General features: G+C 35.3%; 1 protein-coding gene across 1 annotated transcript in view; it reads left to right on the top strand.

Moving 5' to 3' along the window:
* Positions 1-266: 266 nt before the first annotated feature.
* LOC130214880 (formin-binding protein 1) overlaps positions 267-19688 on the top strand; it is a 145233-nt gene continuing 125811 nt past the window's right edge. Inside the window, 1 exon segment of the mRNA XM_056446727.1 lies at positions 267-378. Within this exon segment, the coding sequence (XP_056302702.1) occupies positions 331-378 (48 nt within the window). The 5' untranslated portion in view covers positions 267-330.

Below are 19688 nucleotides of genomic sequence, written 5' to 3'. Positions count from 1 at the left end.
AGGCATTACTGATCATAATCATATCATACTAGTAAGTGAACGGCTGAGAACTACATAAATCTCTGTTCTCCTCTGAAACAGGATATAACACAAAGAAACCGTTTATGACAGAAATGATAACCTTTACTTCATTGCTTTCACTTCTATGTGTGTGTAAAATGTTTCTAAATGCTCAGTCTTATGGGAATAAGGCCTGGTGGACACTCACACACATATAAACACACACACACATCTGTCATAGTCAGATTTGGACACACTGATCGGGCGTCTCAGCTGTCCTGCCGGGCGTGGCTACTGTAATAGTGAAGGCTACTGAAGATTTGGGGAGTCATGGACACTTTTAAAGGGGAGACGCTGTTAAAAGTCCTGCAGTTAAGGGTAGGTTAAGATGAAGCTGAGTGTATTTCTGTTGAGGCCAATTTTATTACATAATTTTAAAGTTGTAGTCGTGCCAGATAATTAGTGTTGGTTTTAGCATGATCATAGCATACTGACTGAAGCATGAGGAAGCTGATGGTTGAAGCATGGTTACGGATTTATATTAGGTTTATAAAAGGCATAAATAAATATCTGTGTGTGAAAGCTGAGATTTGAGGTGTAGAATGTTGATTTTGCATATGTTGGAGATGATTATATGTAAATTGAGTTGATTCTTCTGACAATGTGCCCAAAGATTGCTTCAACATTGATACAACCAAGAGAACGTGATTATGGAAACCTGTTCGATAACAGTCTTTATTTGTGGAATTTGGTTTGATGATCGAAATAAATTGAAATTGCACAATTCATATTTAAATATGATGGAAGCATATTATACAGAAATTATGTTCAGATATTGCTAATAAAGTTTAAAAAAAATACTAAAATTATAAGTTTATATAGTATTTATAATATACAGTATGAAATATGAAACATGTTCAATCAAACATGAAATATTTTAAGTTTAATAAAAGATTTTCAAAATTGTAAACAATAGAAACAGTATATCTAAAATATATTTTACAAACATATGCTATTTCATATGTGTACTTTATAATATATTTATGTATATATTATATTTGTGAAATGTACTTGTGAATTTTAACTGTTAATTGGGAAATCTACATCTAAAAAAAATCTACATCATTTTTACGTTTTTAAAACATATAACTCCTAAATCCATATTATATCTTAAATCTTAAAAGCTGATGCTACATGACCAGTGTTGGGTATGTTAATGAATGACTAATTACTTATTCCCAGGGCCATTCATATCGAAATTGATATTTAGCCGCACCATATTAGTGTTTCGTAACATCTCTAGTTTTTTTAAGAGGTGAGTTGTTAGCCCAACGCTCAACCTTCAATCTGGAGGACCAGGACATACACACATACAATACGGACAATTTAGCTTACCCAGTTCACTAATAGTGCATGTGTTTGGACTGTGGGGGAAACCGGAGCACTTGGAGGAAACCCACGCCAACACGAGGAGAACATGTAAACTCCACACAGAAATACCAACTGACCAAGCCGGAGATCGAAGCAGTGAACTTCTTGCTGTGAGGCGACAGCGCTAACCAATGCGCCACTGTGACGCTCCAATTAATTACCAATTACATCATTAAACTTGTATTTAAATTACTATGTCTGAAAAGTAACTTAATTACTCAATAAGTAATTTAATGCCTCAACACTACTTGAGAAACTCTTTTAATTCCCTTATTTTGAGTCAAACAGGACCTTTTTTTGGCTTTTATTATTATCTTTTACTGTTTATAAGCTTTTATCAGGTTAAAAAGCTAATAACAAATAATATAAAGTTCAACCCAATTTCATAATTACTGACATTCATTGTTTCTTAAGCATGTTTAATCATAAAGAGACATTATTTAGCTGATAAATGCGATTATTATGGGTGGCACGGTGGCGTAGTGCTTAGCACCCTCACCTCACAGCAAGAAGGTTGCTGGACCAATTGGCATTTCTGTATGGAGTTTGCATGTTCTCCCCATGTTGGCATGGGTTTCCTCCGAGTGCTCCGGCTTCCCTCACAGTCCAAACACATGCGCTACCGGTGAATTGAATAAACTAAATTGGCAGTAGTGTACGAGTGTGAATGTGAGAGTTTATGGGTGTTTCCCAGTGCTGGGTTGCAGCTGGAAGGGCATCCACTGCGTAAAACATATGCTGGATAATTTGGGGGTTCATTCCGCTGTGGCGACCCCTGATGAATAAGGGACTAAGCCGAAGGAAAATGAATGAATGAATGTTATAATTATAATACGTTTGTATAACAAATCACAATGCCTCTGTTTCTCTGCAATGATTTATCAAGAGCTGTTGGATTTATTTACAGTATGTAGGGCTCTAAGAAAGTACATTATAAGTAACTGTAATTTAATGACCTACTAATGAAAAGTAATCCCCACTTTACTTTTTTTTTTGCAGAAAAGTAATCTAATTACAGTTACTAGTTACTTTTTAACTAAATACACCCAACTCTGTACATAACCGCTAAATTATGGCAATGACCGTAATGAAATATCCAATGTCAGTCAATATCTGATGTGGTCGAGATTAAAAATTGTGCATCCATAATTGAAAGTGATGAAGTGTTTGCGTGAAAGTGCAGGAATACAGACATCAAGTACATTCTAAGTGTGTGTTTTCTCTGCTTTTATGCGTGTGTGAGTTTCAACGGGTGTTGAGATCAAGTTGTTTAACCATAGCCACATGCTGTTCGCATAGACCAGTGAAGTGTACAGTCAGACGTGCACGTCCAGGTTAAATCTGTCCCATATGCTGGACGTTTGCATCATCTGGACGTTTAGTTTCCTCTCAGACCAGACGATTGTTTCTGGAGCCCAAAGATAAAAGGATTCCATGCTGCTTAACACGCCCTGCAAATAGACTGCGAGACTCGGGCAGGCCTTTCCCTTCTGTAAAAACACACACATGCACACACACACACAATCAATCACTCACTCTCACTCACACTCACACTCTGTCCTGCTGTTGGGGTCATCTTCTGCCCTGTAACAGGAGCCTGCATGTTTCCTGCGTCATGTGTCTGTGGTCACGCATTGACATCTTAAAATCAGTGCTTGTTAAAATCAGAACAGGAGAAGATTGGCGAAAGTGAGAAATAATTAGAAACGTTCCCATGATGCATTGTGGCGCTGCGCTAGAAGCTGTGATGAGGGAAGTGTGCACCTGAAGTAGGTCACCATTTACACTTAAAGAGACAGCATACATGGAAATTCTGAACAATAACAAAACTAAACATGGCATGGTTTTATGTAGAGCTGCACGATTCTGGCTTAAATGTGAATCACGATTTATTTTTTTTGGTTAAAATCAAGATCATAATTTTCTCACGATTCTGTAGATGTAAAATAAAGGTTAATATGAGCAAACATATGGTAAAACAACACTAATAATATTAGGCCTATGTATAGATCTGCTGTTGGTTAAAATGCTCAATTTTGTATAGACTTTGAATGGTGGACTTGAACAGACTTTGAATTTGTCCTGGTTGTTAATTCATATTTAAGTGATGAGATCAGAATACAGCTATTCATAATTCAGAAGTTATTATGTTTAAGATGTATGCTGACAATTTGTCAACATTATTAGACCATTTTATTTCACTGGTAAAATGAAACATTTGTTATCAGATTCCCTCTTGCATTATATTCAACATTATATAGGGTAGGGTAGTTATACAAACACTATTAAACAATTATTTTAATTCACAACACTTTGGGTTCGCTATTAAAGAAAAAACGTCTAATACTTGTCGTAATCATAACTGTAAAATGCGATATGATTATTTAGAACGTGCACACTTTCAGTTTCACTTTTATTGCAGAAAGCGCTCATGACGGCTGCCGTCACTTTGTGTACATACATCGTCACTCTCGAACGATCGTTCTGTGCAACAAACTGAACGTTATTTACAACCTGTTTGTGGAGAGGCAAGCATGATCGAACACCCAATGAGGGGGGAGAGCAGGCTTGGAGCCCGGCGGCTAATCAGCAGGCCAATCAGAAATAATAAATAACACCTGTTTATTCTAGTGATTGGGCCGGAGAGACAACCTTCTTAAGGAGAACAGAAGGAGCAGCCGGGAGAAGAGGGAGAGAGCACACACACACGCACACTACGGGTGTTGTGCACTCATTTAAAAATAAAAGTATACTGCTTACCTGAATCGCCGACCCCGTCTTCTTCTTCCCCCAATATCGAACTTTGCTACACTGTTATTTACAGCCTATGCAGGTTCTGTTCGCACATCATTCACGGGTGCGTGTGCTTCCTCTTTGAAGTAAACAAACTTTGCCAGCTTATGTGATTTTCGCAGCCGCGAATACATCATTACATTAAGACAGAAATAACAGTTTTTGGGGAGTTATAACTTATAAATTAAGTTTGTGACACTTTAAACACCGTTTGGAGGTGTCCATGTTGCTGAGAAACTTATGAAGACTTATGCGTCCGCCTTTAGGCTTCTTCCAAACTTGAAAAAATAATTGGCTGAATCGTAGAAAAGATGAATTAAGATCGTGTGTAGGGTCGAATCGAGATCACTATCTTTTTTTCGATTAATCGTTCAGCCCTAGTTTTATGTCTTCAGTGGAACATGGAAGGAGATGTTTTGAAGAATGTTCTCGCAGCAGTTTTCAGTGATGAAATGTTATTTATAAATGATTTATATGCATTTATTTACATTTACAAGTTCTAATTTCTTACTTGTGCTTTTTTTAAATAATTTTTTATAATGTGTAGTTTTTTAAATATTTACTTTCAGCTTAATTTTTGTTTACATTTTAGCAAATGCATTTAGACATTTAGCGGATGCTTTTGTCCAAAGTGACTTAGAAATGTATGTTCCTTTGTCTTTTAATTTTTTAAAAATATTATATTTTTTGTGTGTGAATGTATGAGTGTATGCACTGTAAAAAAATACAGCGGTTAAATTACAGAAATTTACTGTAAAATAACAAAGGTTGAATTACAGAAATTTACCAGATATTTAAATTTAAGGATATTTCTGTAATTTATTGTCTGTTATTTTACATTTACACATAATTTACACATATTTTACACATAATTTCTGTAATTTAACAGCCGTTACTTTTCGTTTTTTTTACCGAAATAAACCGTAATATTATGGATTTTTTTTACAGTGTGGGTGTCTCCCAGTACTGTGTTGCCGCTGGAAGGGCATCTGCTTTTTATAACATATGCTGGAATAGTTAGTGGTTCATTGTGGTGATAAATAAGGGACTAAGCCAAAGGAAAATGAAAAATTGATTAATTTTGTTAGTAAATGAGTGTACTAATGCTAGTTTTATTTTTAATGCATTATTTTACAATTTAGTAAATTTTACTTCTGTCATTTTAATGAACATAAATGACTAAAATTAAACAAACAGCATTTTTTGTTGTAAAAATATATGATAACTTTTATGCATTAAGGTACAGTTGAGGTCAGAAATATTAGCCCTTATTTGACTTCAACTGTATGTCATGAAACGTTTAGCATAGTTTTATTATCACTCATTGTTAAACCTGACTTCAGATTATGTCTAATTTGTCGTTTATGTCTTATGAGCAGTTCCAATTCACTTTCATTTTATGAAAAAGATCACTACACCTTTCATAAATGTGCCATCTTTCGTGTTCTGGAAGAAGCAAATTGATAATGAGCAAATGATATTGTGATGAATTCTCATTTTTGAGGTGAAGGTTCACTTTAAATGTGTGTTTAAGCTGTGAAATACTGCAGTTCTGTTAAATATACCATCAACAGCACAACTATGAATACTGTTTTGTTTATGATAACAGTTGTCCAAGACTAGACTTGTTTGTCCACATATTTGTTTGTGGGACTTTTTCTGGAAATGTTAGACTCCCTATTGTGTTACAGATGTGGTTTACCTGTACAGTAGATGACATTTATTGAGGCACCTCACCAATGTGCGTGTGCTTAAAATTACAGATGAGACAAATTACTAAGTGTAACTAACAAAGCCTCTAATAAAAGCTGGCCTGCGTGACTCCTGTAGATAACATACCTGATTTACACTCAAACTTCTGATGTTATGTTGTCGTGCTTCTCGGAAATGGCCAAATAGATCTGACAGAGTCCGTCCAGTGGGAGTTATTCTCTGTATCAGCAAGCACTGCTTCTGAATGAACTCAAACACCTCACAGAATTTAAATAATTTCCACACGAGGGGGCGGAGCCTGTTTGAGTTCTGTTAGTAGTACTGGGAAAATATGCTCTATAATTGTTGAGTATTGCGATAACGATATTTCTTGTGTTATTACATTTCCCTGTCAGCTGTTTTAAAACCATTTGTTTATGTAATGATATTAAAATAAATAAATGTTTTGAAATCTAATTCAGACTAAAGAACTGTCAAGATGCAAACATAAAGTCTTTAAGACACTATGAATGAGGGAATACCTCAGGAGATATTCTGTCTTTGATTGGCTGTTGTCATTTTCCTCTCTTCAGATCAATATCAACCAAAGCATAAAATAATTGTAATTTACCACACATGTCTGCGATACATATATTGCATATACTATTATTACGATAACGATATTTTTGTGATATATCTAGTATCGCCCTAGTTAGTAGTGTATTATGAAATGCTGATTCACAAATCTAATATACTGATACACATGATTTCTTCCTCAGCTGTTCACATTGACATGCATAACCAACATTATGTGAACCAGTGGTGTAGTCCTTGCTATACTCGCGTATACTCAGTATGCCTACTTTTTTCCACGAGCTGTTTGGGTATTACGACTTCTGAGGATCATACCCTCGGTATACTCACTTGTTTTGGTGATTAAATGTCCCTAATTTATGTGTATTCGCGTCTCCTTTAACGGTATATCAAATGTTTTTTAACTCTCATCTTAATTTGTTGCAGTTGGTGCATTTTTGTTTAACTTGCGCCATTCCCTGCCCCCTGACGACCGCAGCAACTGTGAGAACATTTTGTGAGTTTTTCGAAGATCACAACAAACCAGCTTAATGATGTCTCATTGAAACATTCAAGTATAATTATAAAACAGTATGGGCGTCGCTTTAGCCCTCCTATATTTCCATTCAGCCCCCCTAAAACTTTTGCGATCACCTCATGAACTGTACACTACTAAATGATCGCCTCAGTCCCTTTTAAATTTGATATAAAACGACGACAACAGAATTTCGCTTCTCCGTTTTCAACTTGTTTTTCATTTAGTCAGCAAACCACAGCTGTGCAGACCGTGAGCACAAGGTGTGTGTTTATCGATAGATTGTTAGAATATCCGCATATTTGCAGTTCTTTGCTATAGAAACACTTGTTTCCTTGGCGCTCCCCTCATCAGCACAGATGTTTTCTCCAGTGAAAATGTAACTCTTAACAGACATGTTGCTGTTTATTTCAAATGAAAATAAAACACAGTGCATGTGCATTAACTATATCATACATTCATGCACAGGATTAAACACTTAATGTATGTACTCATTTTAACTTCATATCTGAGTGACATTAGAGTCTAACATGTGATGTATCAAATTAAAAATTATTTCTTATTATAACTTATATAATGATAGTGAAATATGTAAATTATAAGTTTTTAATATGTTTATATTTATGCCGTTATGAATTTAAAAAGTGGCAGTTTTATTTAATACATGGATAAAAATGTACTTGAGCATAGGCTAGTATTTATATATAAGGTAACTGATGTTTAGTGTGTGTATGTGTGTGTGTATGTGTATATATATATATATATATATATATATATATATATATATATATATATATATATATATATATATATATATATATATAGCTAATGAATCAAAGAAACATTGACATTTGTCGTTTCTTTGCCTACTTTTAAAATTTGGATTGGGTGGATAATAGTACACGACCTTTTTTTTAGGACTACACCACTGATGTGAACGTGTGTGTTTTTGTGTGCTTTTGTTGTACATTATTGTATATTTGACAGTCGATGCAAATAAGGCTTTAGTTAAAGAGTGTACTCACACTAGGCAAGATTGGCTTGAACCGAGCCCCGGCCCATCCCTCGACAGCCTGCATTTACACTGCATTTTTACCTTTATAGCCCGAGCGTGCTTACATCATCAATGATGCGGCTGTTTAATTTAAACAGAAAGAGAAGCACTCTCGCTCTGTACAATGAAGATTGCTTTAGTTTTATTGTTTTGTATATTTTTGATGCAGTGACGATGCACTGATTGTTTTGCTGAACAGATTTGTCACCATTTTTGACGGTCATACATTTACATAAAAATCAATGCATCTTCACACTGTAAAAAAAAACATTGACTCAACTTAAAATTGTAAGGCAAGATGCGGCACAGCTTTTTTTTAAGTTGACTCAATTTAAAGTCTGCTACAGTAATTGGGATAAAAGTTGCGTCAACTTAAAAGAGCTGTGCTGCAAGTTGATGTACAATTTTAAGTTGAATCAACTTTTTCTTTTTTACAGTGCAGTTTCACGCCCCCAACCAAACCGGCCAATCGAGTGCAGCACTAAGCACTCACATTTGTCAAACAAACCGGGATATGGGGATCAAGCTCTCCCAGGCATAGTTCAGATTAGAGCTGCACGATTCTGGCTAAAATGAGAATCACTATTTTAATAAATTAAGATCACGATTTTCTCACGATTCTGTAGATGTAAAATAAAGGTTAATATGAGTAGGCTATTATTATTGTTATTTGTCAAACATATGGTAAAACAAAACTAATAATATTAGGCCATATGTGTAGTTCTACTGTTGGATATAATGCTCAATTTTGTATAGACTTTGAGTGATGAACTTGAACAGACTTTGAATACGTCCTGGTCATTATTTCACAGTAAAGTGATGGAATCAGAATACAACTATTCATAATTCAGATGTTGAATTATTGTGTTTGAGACGTATGCTTGTAACACATTAAAAGACCATTTTCTCTCTGGTAAAATAAGACGTTTGTCATTATCAGATTCCCTCTTGCATTATATTCAACATTATATAGGCTAGAGTAGTTGTACTGACACTGTTAGTCATTTATTCTCATGCACAACACTCTGTGTTCGCTATGAAAGAAAACCATATTGAGTGCTTGTCGCAATCATAACTCTAAAATGCGATATTATTATTTAGATAATCGCGTGCATAGTATGCGTGCATTCGGTTTCATTTTCACTGCTAAGGGCACACGGGACTTCCCTGTCTTGCCGTGACTTCCCTGTCACGTTCTTGCTGTGATGCAACAGTGGTAATCACTGGGCCACTGTGCTGCGGAGGAGCAGGGGTGGAAGGGGGGACTCTTTAAATTGAAGATGACTGTAGTAAGAAACCCTGACTCTTTATAGTGCGTTAGGAATCGTCTGATTGGTGGATCATACATAATTAATGCAAAACCAGCCATGTTCAATCATAATCATGTGATCCTATTGAAATTAGTTCATAAATAAACTTCACTTGGTGACTTATTCCTTATAAACAGTATGTGACTCTTTCAACACCATTTAAATGTGTCCACATTTCAACGAGCAACATATGTAAAACAGTGTGAAGACTTGTGCGACCACCTTTGCTTCTCTTCTGAACTTGAAAATATGATTGACAGAATCGTAGAAATGCTGAATTAAGATCGTCTAGGGGGTCGAATCGAGATCGCGATCTTTTTTTTCAATTTATCGTGCAGCTCTAGTTCAGATAGCCTAGTATGACTATACCCTTAAACTCTTTGTGCACATGCGTTTGTGTCTGTTAGCTCAGAAAGTTTAAACTGACTAAAGTTTACAACTTCTGCAATTGTTTCAATTGTTTTGCTTGAATAACCGAGGCACAAGCTGTAAAGGCGCTGCCCATTTCTGCAAATGAGGCGAAGAGCAGCATCTCATTTGCATTTAAAGAGATATACTTGAAAAATGCTATAATAAGAAATCCATGATGTATTTGAATCTGAAGCTTCGCAGACTCATAGTACATAATCATGCCATAATATTAATAATAGGCATAACAGAACCCCTTTAAAGGTCCTGTGAAGTGCTTTAAAAATATACGTTTTTATTCGATGTTTGACGTAATTTCAACCGAAACATGAAGAGAGGGTGGGACATAGTGTAGCTCCTCCCCTTTCAAAAAAAAGGGCCAATAGTGTTTTGTTTTTACCACAGCTCTGCCAGTGAGCTCAAGTGCATCAAATGAAAAGCAAATGAGAAGCGTCTTAAAGGGGGCGGGGCTTGTCAGATACTAGAGAGCATTTGATTGGTTATGATGTGATGAGAAACTGCAGTGTGAAGTGATGTGAATAATACTGTAACCCATATCGGCGAAAGTGACAAACAGGTTTATATCAGTTTTATATATATATATATTAAATGTGAATTTTGTCACTGTTTTGGGGCACACTAGCTGTATAGATATCTTAAACAATAATAAAACAAATAATAATGATACTAACATCTAAAAAAGTCTTTTTTTTATTTCATGGGACCTTTAAACCTTGATAACTGTTTTTGGTTTGTTGCATTTGAATTGAATCTTTTCAGTGAATCAGTTCACTCATTTCTGAGCGATTCACACATAAATCATTCCTTTAAGACTCTGTTGAGACCACGGAAATAAATGTTTACTTCTTTTGTAAAAATAGTCTTGGTATTCAGCCACTAGAATGTCTCGTAGGGCTTGACCGTTCCTTCATTTATGGGTTTCTGTGTGTGTGTGTGTGTCCCATTTGCATAGCAGATTTCGGAAGCATCATTATTAGCCGTGTGTGTGTAAGACCTAAAATCATTTTGGTGTTTCCTTCTTCCTCTGTTGTTGCCTAGCGACCGTTGAGGTTGCTAAATAAATATTTGTGTGCAACGTGAGTGTTGCTCGTAATATATGCAAAGGTGAGAAAATATGCATCACTGCTTGGAATTTAGAAAAGATTTGCTATATGGGGTTTCAGACAAGCGTTAGCTTAGGCAAAACATAAGTTAATGTTAAAACTGTGGTCTGTTATTATAAAGACTAGCATTCAGTTTGGGAAAAGAATATGTTTCCCAACATCTTTATTACTGAAAATCATAATAAATTAAGTGGAAACTAATTGATTAAGCTGCGTCAAGCTAAAGTAATGTTTAAGTTTTTACTTTTTACGGTGTATCTACACTCAGCGGCCACTTTATTAGGCACACCCATCCAACTGCTCATTAACATACATTTTTAATCAGCCAATCACATGGGAGCAACTAAATGCATTTAGGCATGTAAACATGGTCAAGACGATCTGCTGCAGTTCAAACCGAGCATCAGAATGGGGAAGAAAGGTGGTTTAAGTGACTTTAAATGTGGCATGGTTGTTGGTGCCAGACAAGCTGGTCTGAGTATTTCAGAAACTGCTGATCTACTGGGGTTTTCACGCACAACCATCTCTAGAGTTTACAGAGAATGGTCTGATGAAAAGAAAATATCCAGTGAGCGGCAGTTCTGTGGGTGCAAATGCCTTGTTGATGTCAGAGGAGAATGGCTAGACTGGTTCCAGCTGATATATATATATATATATATATATATATATATATATATATATATATATATATATATATATATATATATATATATATATATATATATATATATATATATATATATATATAGTTGAAGTCAGAATTATTAGCCCTCTGAATTATTATCCCCCTGTTCATTTTTTTCCCCAATTTCTGTTTAATGGAGAGATTTTTTTTTCAACACATTTCTTAAGCTAATAGTTTTATTAACTCATGTCTAATTTAACTGATTTATTTTATCTTTGCCATGATGACAGTAAATAATATTTGACTAGGTATTTTTATTCTATACAGCTTAAAGTGACATTTAAAGGAATAACTAGGTTAATTAGGTTAATTAGGCAGGTTAGGGTAATTAGGCAAATTATTGTATAAAGATGGTTTGTTCTGCAGACTATCAAAAACAAAATTAGCTTAAAGGGGCTAATAATATTGACCTAAAAATGTTTTTTAAAAAATTAAAAACTGCTTTTGTTCTTCCTGAAATAAAACAAATAAGACTTTCTCCAGAAGAAATAATATTATCAGACATACTGTGAAAATTTCCCCTGTGAAACATCATTTGGGAAATATTTAAAAAAGAAAAAGAAACTCAAAGGGGGGCTAATAATTCTGACTTCAACTGTATATTTATATATATTGCATTCAATTGATTAGAATTGACTTTAACTTTCTATAAATCAAGGGGAAAATATTTCCACCAAAATATTAAGCAGCAGATGTTTCTTGAGCAGTAAATCAGCATATTAGAATGATTTCTTATGGATCACATGACACTGAGGACTGAATAAGTAAATAACGCTGACAATTCTGCTTTAAACTGCAGATTTTTTAAAAATGGTAATAATATTTCATAAAATTACCGGTTTTATTGAACGTTTTGATTGAATAAATGTAGCTTTGGTGAACAAAAATGTTTAAACAAAGGTGATTTATTCAGTAGTATGGGGCAGGGCTGCACAATATATCATTTCAGAATTGATATCGCATTATGAGAATCTGCAATTGTCACATTGCAGGATCTGCAATGTCAAGTTGGGATTATAATTAACCTGAAAACACAGTTCAAAACATACAAAGTTTAACTCTAATCTAATAATATTAAAGACTGTAAGATTTCAAATGAATTTAAACCATTTAGGCACAAGAAATGATAAAGTTTGCCGCTTTAACCTTATAGTTTTGCCACTTTTAAGAGTAAATGTTTAATTATTTAATATGATAAAGACTATATGCAGTGTTATTTTACATATTGAATTTCTATACTTCAGTACTGTTTAATTCCACCGAAAACCATAAAGTGTTTATTTCATTTTTATCTTTGTTCTTTGTTTTTATCTGTGCTTTATTTTATTTTTATTTTCCTCTACAGATCATTCCAATCAATATAAAATTAGGAATTCATTTTAAATGGTCATCTTGGGAAACTATATTCATATCACAATATATATTGCAGAAAAACTAAATATTGCTATGTTATTTTTTTCTTATATCTTGCAGCCCTAATATGGGGTATATCAAAGTATCATGGAATTTCATGTCTAATGTAATTATTGTGTATATGAATATGGAATATATGAAATGTATTTACCATCAGGGTATCACCATTTCACTGCCACAGTTTTTGTAAAGTGTTATAGAGTTTGCTCAATTGGCAATGATTGAGCTTGTCTGCTGACAGCATTACACTGTAAACCTACAGTATCTTAGATTAGTTCAGGTTGATAACGCAATGTGATCTTTCATGAATAGTATGCATGAATAGCAGCTTTGTGAGCTGAGAAACTCTGGGAAACTCTGATAAAGCTCTCAGTTGCTTTTATTAGCTGTGAACCCACATTCTATTTGTAGACTGATTCTGGTTGGTTCATCACAATGTCAATCACTCCTGTCCTCATTCTTGTCTAGCAGAGTTAAAAAAAACACTTCAGCTGTGTGCAAAGTGGGAAATAAGCTTGTAAATCCCAATACTACTGAATAAAAACCTCATTAGATCAACTTAAATAAATGACTTCAACTTCTTACAGCTAAAAGAATATGTTTCCCAACATCTTCATTACTGAAATAATAAATTAAGTGGAAACTAATTGATTAAGCTGCGTCAAGCTGAAGTAATGTTTAAGTTTTTACTTTTTTACAGTGTATCTACACTCAACGGCCACTTTATTAGGCACACCTATCCAACTGCTCGTTAACATATGCATACATTAACATTGGCAGCAACTAAATGCATGTAGACATGGTCAAGACGATCTGCTGCAGTTCAAACCGAGCATCAGAATGGGGAAGAAAGGGGATTTAAGTGACTTTAAATGTGGCATGGTTGTTGGTGCCAGACAAGCTGGTCTGAGTATTTCAGAAACTGCTTATCTACTGGGGTTTTCACGCACAACCATCTATAGAGTTTACAGAGAATGGTCTGAAAAAGTGAAAATTACCAGTGAGTGGCAGCTCTGTGGGCGCAAATGCCTTGTTGATGTCATAGGAGAATAGCCAGACTGGTTCCAGCTGATAGAAAGGCAACAGTAACTCAAATAACCACTCGTTACAACCAAGGTCTGCAGAAGAGCATCTCTGAACACGTCCAACCTTGAGGCGGATGGGCTACAGCAGCAGGGGCCGGTTGCACCAGCAGTGCGCAAGTTAAAACGTAACCTAGTTGTGACTTAAAGGGACACTAAGTTACAACTTACACACTACAAAATATTTAGTGTATTACTGAACTAAGCTATGTTCTAACTAAATATTTATGGCAGCCTTCCCCCCCGTGTGTAATGGTAGAAAAGAGATGACGGTGAGATTAGTTTACATTGAGGAGCTCACGATAATAATGAAGAATGGTCTCCGTCAACTCACAGCCTTAATTTCCTTCCAAATCTCGCATTAATTTTGGTTTATGAAAGAAGTTTAATTTTCTTTCAAGAAATGTTTTGTGTTTATTATATACATCAATTAAAACGATAATTTCTTTATGATGGAGTTTTTTCTTCCTGTTCTTTTCTCTTTCAGGAGTAGGATATAAAAATATTAATACTCCTAATGATACTCATACAAAAAATTCAGGTTTAATGTTTATAACTTCGTGTGCATTCACGGCTCACGATGCAGATGTGTACGTCGTCTATTATTAGTTACTGACTGTAATTAAATGTACTATAAATTTGTCAGTTATAGATATATTAGTTGCAGAATTTTAAAGCAGGTTAACGATTTAAATGCTTTTTATTGGATATTACGTCATTCAATGCGACTATGCATGACTTTATGGAGAGCTTACGACCTACTAGCTACGGTTTGACTTAAGAACATGTGGTGCAACCGAAGTGAGAACACATTTAGTTACAAACTAGCTAGTAGTTACTAAGCCCCGTAAGCCCTTCTTCTTTAAGACAGAAACTGGGAAACTCAGGAAACTGAGGCTACAATTCGCACAGGGTTGCCAAAATTGAGATTCACATCATGGATGTGCAGCCGACAAATCTGCAGCAACTGCGTGATGCTATCATGTCAAAATGGAGCAAAATCTCAGAGGAATATTTCCAGTACCTTGTTGAATCTGTGCCCTGAAGGATTAAGGCAGTTCTGAAGGCAAAAGGGGGTCCTACCCGGTACTAGTAAGGTGTACCTAATAAAGTGGCCGGTTTGTGCATTACAATAGTATTTTTAGCAGTCTATTCAAATATATAGAGAGTTGTAATGAATTGCTTTATGGGAAACATTTTTTTTTCATGCACTTATGATCATTTATGTATTAATGCTTGCATTTCTTTAACCAGTCAGTTTGGATATTCATTACAGAATATTTGCATACTTTACATAATGTTTACTGCGGAAATATAGGGTTGTATGTTAGTATTGTAATGTGTTTTCATAGTGTTGTAATGTGGTGTTATTATTGTAGTATGTTGCCAGCAGCACACTTAAAGTCAATGTATGACAAAGATACACATGCACGGTTTTCCTCTACATTTGACCCTTTTTTTAAGCGAAAACTTCTCTTTTCTTAGTTCCATGTTTGTCCTTGTTTTTGGATGACTTCCTCTTTCACAACCTGACATTCTGCATGTCCTGCTCTCATCCAATCAGAGAGCTTCGTTTTAGTGGAAAGATACCATGCCAAGCGTCTTCATGGCAACCTTGCGTTTTCTATCAAATATCGATTTTAGTCATGCTTCACTGGCATGTATGATAAACCCAGACTACTGTGCAAAACTGTTCAAAGTAGCACAGAGAGATTATTGTGTTTAATATTTGAGATTTAAGTTCACTCATGTTTATAATTGTTTTGTGACATTGTTTGCAATAACACTGAGTTTACTGAGAAATTTAGGAAGTTTGATGAACTTCATTTCATTGTGACGGATTCCTAGTGGGTTTTAATTTTCATGTCAAGGCAGTGATTATGTGCTTTTATATGTCGTTGTAGAAGAGGAAGTAAGAGGACGAAAAAGGAAGTAGTCATACATGCTTATTTCAAAGTTTTAGACACAGAAACAACTAGTTTATGGGCTTTATGTGATGTAGGTTTACTGGAAAACGATATAAACCTGAAAATTACCATAATAAAAGTAGTTTATGCTAATAAAATTGACGTGTTAGCCATTGTTGATGTTGAAAATTAATTTTAAATAACAAATATGCCTAAAACCCTTTATATTTCCATTCAAGAGTTCACACTTAGCTGATGATTGATTATAAAGCTTGTTTGGCATGCTGTCCCGAGAGAGAGCCCTGAGCTCATAAGATCCTCGAGTCTGGGGCTCCCTCCCGTTTGCAGGGCGAGATGGTAGTTTGAGCTCAGGTAGATCTCGAGAACTCCCCCCTTATTTAGAGCTGATGGCAGATTATAATTGTTAACGATTTGAATGCTTTTTATTGGATATTACGTCATTCAATGCGACTACGCATGACTTTACGGAGAGCTTACGACCTACTAGCTATGGTTTGACTTAAGAACATGTGGTGCAACCGAAGTGAGAACACATTTAGTTACAAACTAGCTAGTCGTTACTAAGCCCCGTAAGCCCTTCTTCTTTAAGAAAGAAACTAGGAAACTCAGGAATCTGAGGCTACAATTCGCACAGGGTTACCAAAATTGAGATTCACATCATGGATGTGCAGCCGACAAATCTGCAGCAACTGTGTGATGCTATCATATCAATATGGACCAAAATCTCTGAGGAATATTTCTAGTACGTTGTTGAATCTATGCCATGAAGGATTAAAGCAGTTCTCAAGGCAAAAGGGGGTCCAACCCAGTACTAGTAAGGTGTACCTAAAAAAAGTGGGCGGTGTGTGCATTACAATAGAGTAATGCACACACTTGAGCTCGGGTAGATCTCGAGAACTCCCCCCTTATTTAGAGCTGATGGCAGATTATAATTGCTATGTAGAGATATACTGCTGGTTAAGAGCTTGACTATTGTGCTAATTTAGATTGATCAATTCACTTATGACATGTTTTTGGATTTTAAGAGGAAACCGGTGAACCCTGGGGAAACCCACGCAAGCACGGGAAGAACATGGAGAACTGTTTAGGATTTGAACCGGGTCGTTCTTGCTGTAAGGCAACAGTGCTAGCCACTGGGCCACCGTGCTGCCCTATAAAGGGAAAGGTGGAGGATAAGGGGTGGAAGGGGGATTCTTCTAAGCAAAGTTAACTAAAGTAAGAAGCTGTTTATTTATAGAGTGGAGGAACTATGACGTCACCTTGTAGGCTAATCGGCTGCTAGCAAAAAACTGGTTTTCTCGATAAAATCCCATAGGATTTTCCCATAGACTTTTCGAAGTTTGCAAATAATAAGCTCTGTGTTCAAACACTGTTTATTACACTTACACATTTTGTCAAACCAGATAATCCTCACACGATAATATAACTTTTATCACTTTTGGATCTTAAATGCAAACTCAAGAACTAAAAAGCTAACATTAGGCTATAAACGGACTACACTGACTTCAGGGCGCTCGCTTGTGATGTCAGCACCACCCTGCTACAGACAACTTTTCAAGCTTATTTTTAGAAATATGGGTCATAACAAAGATTTACTCTCTCAATATCGTATATTATAATCCACGCTTTATAAAAACAAATACCTACAAATAATATATTATTTTAGCATTGTTACAGGTATTAAACATGCATCGTTATTATACGTCTTGAATAGTTTTCCTGTAGGAAATGCATTTGTTTTGCTTTACAGTTGTTTTATAAATGTGCCTAATATTATTATCATATGACATAGTTAAATAAGTGTTTTGCCTGCGTGCATACAGCCTGCTTACATTAGTGAAAACTTAGCTATGGCAGTCAATTATAAATCCCATATTCTTTTTCATAGACGACAGAAATGAAGGATACGTCTATTAAATGCCTGCAAGTCCCTCATGGATGGAGAACAACATTCAATATTCTTATTTTACAGTACAGCGAAAAGAAGCCCATACAGTCACATGCTATAAATTAGGGTGAGTGTAAAGGAGTTTAAGAAGTAGTGTAAATATCACAGTTATGACGATAACTCGTAACTCATAACTAAAGAAAGTCATGTGGGTTGAGGCAATCTTTTTGAACAGCTGCTTTTCATGAAGTGAAATTTACCGGTCTTTCACTATGTAGAAGTAACAGAGCCAAATCAATAAAGCCCCATCCATGCAGTCCACCTGCAGCTCACATTACACATCTGGTAACTCACTCATCAAATAACCAACATCTGGCAACCCTAATAACCCCGCAGCTGTGCCTAAGCAACCTGAAAAGATTAGCCATGGTAACCTTTGTTTGCCATCAAAATAACCTAGAAAGCTCAACTAGTGTTACTGTGTACAATTAATATGTGAATTCAGAACCTAGAAAGCTCAACTAGTGTTACTGTGTACAATTTATATGCGAATTCAGAACCTAAAAAGCTCAACTAGTGTTACTGTGTACAATTTATATGCGAATTTGGAACCTAGAAAGCTCAACTAGTGTTACTGTGTACAATTAATATGCGAATTCAGAACCTAGAAAGCTCAACTAGTGTTACTGTGTACAATTTATATGCGAATTCGGAACCTAGAAAGCTTAACTAGTGTTACTGTGTACAATTTATATGTGAATTCAGAACCTAGAAAGCTCAACTAGTGTTACTGTGTACAATTTATATGCGAATTCAGAACCTAGAAAGCTCAACTAGTGTTACTGTGTACAATTTATATGTGAATTCAGAACCTAGAAAGCTCAACTAGTGTTACGGTGTACAATTTATATGTGAATTCGGAGCCTAGAAAGCTCAACTAGTGTTACTGTGTACAATTTATATGTGAATTCGGAACCTAGAAAGCTCAACTAGTGTTACTGTGTACAATTTATATGTGAATTCGGAACCTAGAAAGCTCAACTAGTGTTACGGTGTACAATTTATATGCGAATTTGGGACTTAGAAAGCTCAACTAGTGTTACTGTGTACAATTTATATGCGAATTTGGGACTTAGAAAGCTCAACTGGTGTTACTGTGTACAATTTATATGTGAATTAGGGCTGTGCAATATACAACTATGATAATATTGCACATTGTTAAAACAACATTTGTAAGATAGCATTAAAAAAATAAGCATTATAGAAATGTATAAGTGAACATTTTATTCAGTTTTCACTGCATCATCATCATCATCACACAATATGTTTGGGAGGATTTAAACAGCGCCCTCTCTGGTCTGGATGATTGGATTATTATTATTACATTTATTTTAAACAGTTGAATCTTCCATTCAGGGTTATTAAAGATGCATTGTGGTTCTGTGCACTTGTATTTAAATCTGATTACTAGCTAGCTATCAATACCCTGAGCGGAAGAATGCTTACTTCCCTTTTACTGTATCTGAGTGCTTGTGATAATCTGAGTACTGTGTGTTTGTCTCAGTGTGTTTGTCTAAGTTTAGTTTTAAAATGTGCAACCTGACTTTGTGGATTATCATTCAACCTTTGGTCTTTTATCATTACTGCATGCCCAAACTTGAGTCTAAGGCCGTTGCTGTCAGTTCAAATGTGTGTGTGTGTGTGTGTGTGTGTGTGTGTTTGAGGCTGAGGTTTGAGTGGCACTTAACATGAGAAGGTTTCTCTTCTCACAT

Source organism: Danio aesculapii, chromosome 21, assembly GCF_903798145.1.
Source record: "Danio aesculapii chromosome 21, fDanAes4.1, whole genome shotgun sequence".
Taxonomy (NCBI): domain Eukaryota; kingdom Metazoa; phylum Chordata; class Actinopteri; order Cypriniformes; family Danionidae; genus Danio; species Danio aesculapii.
The sequence above is the reverse complement of the archived record's forward strand: the minus strand, read 5'-3'. Positions and strand labels throughout refer to the sequence as shown.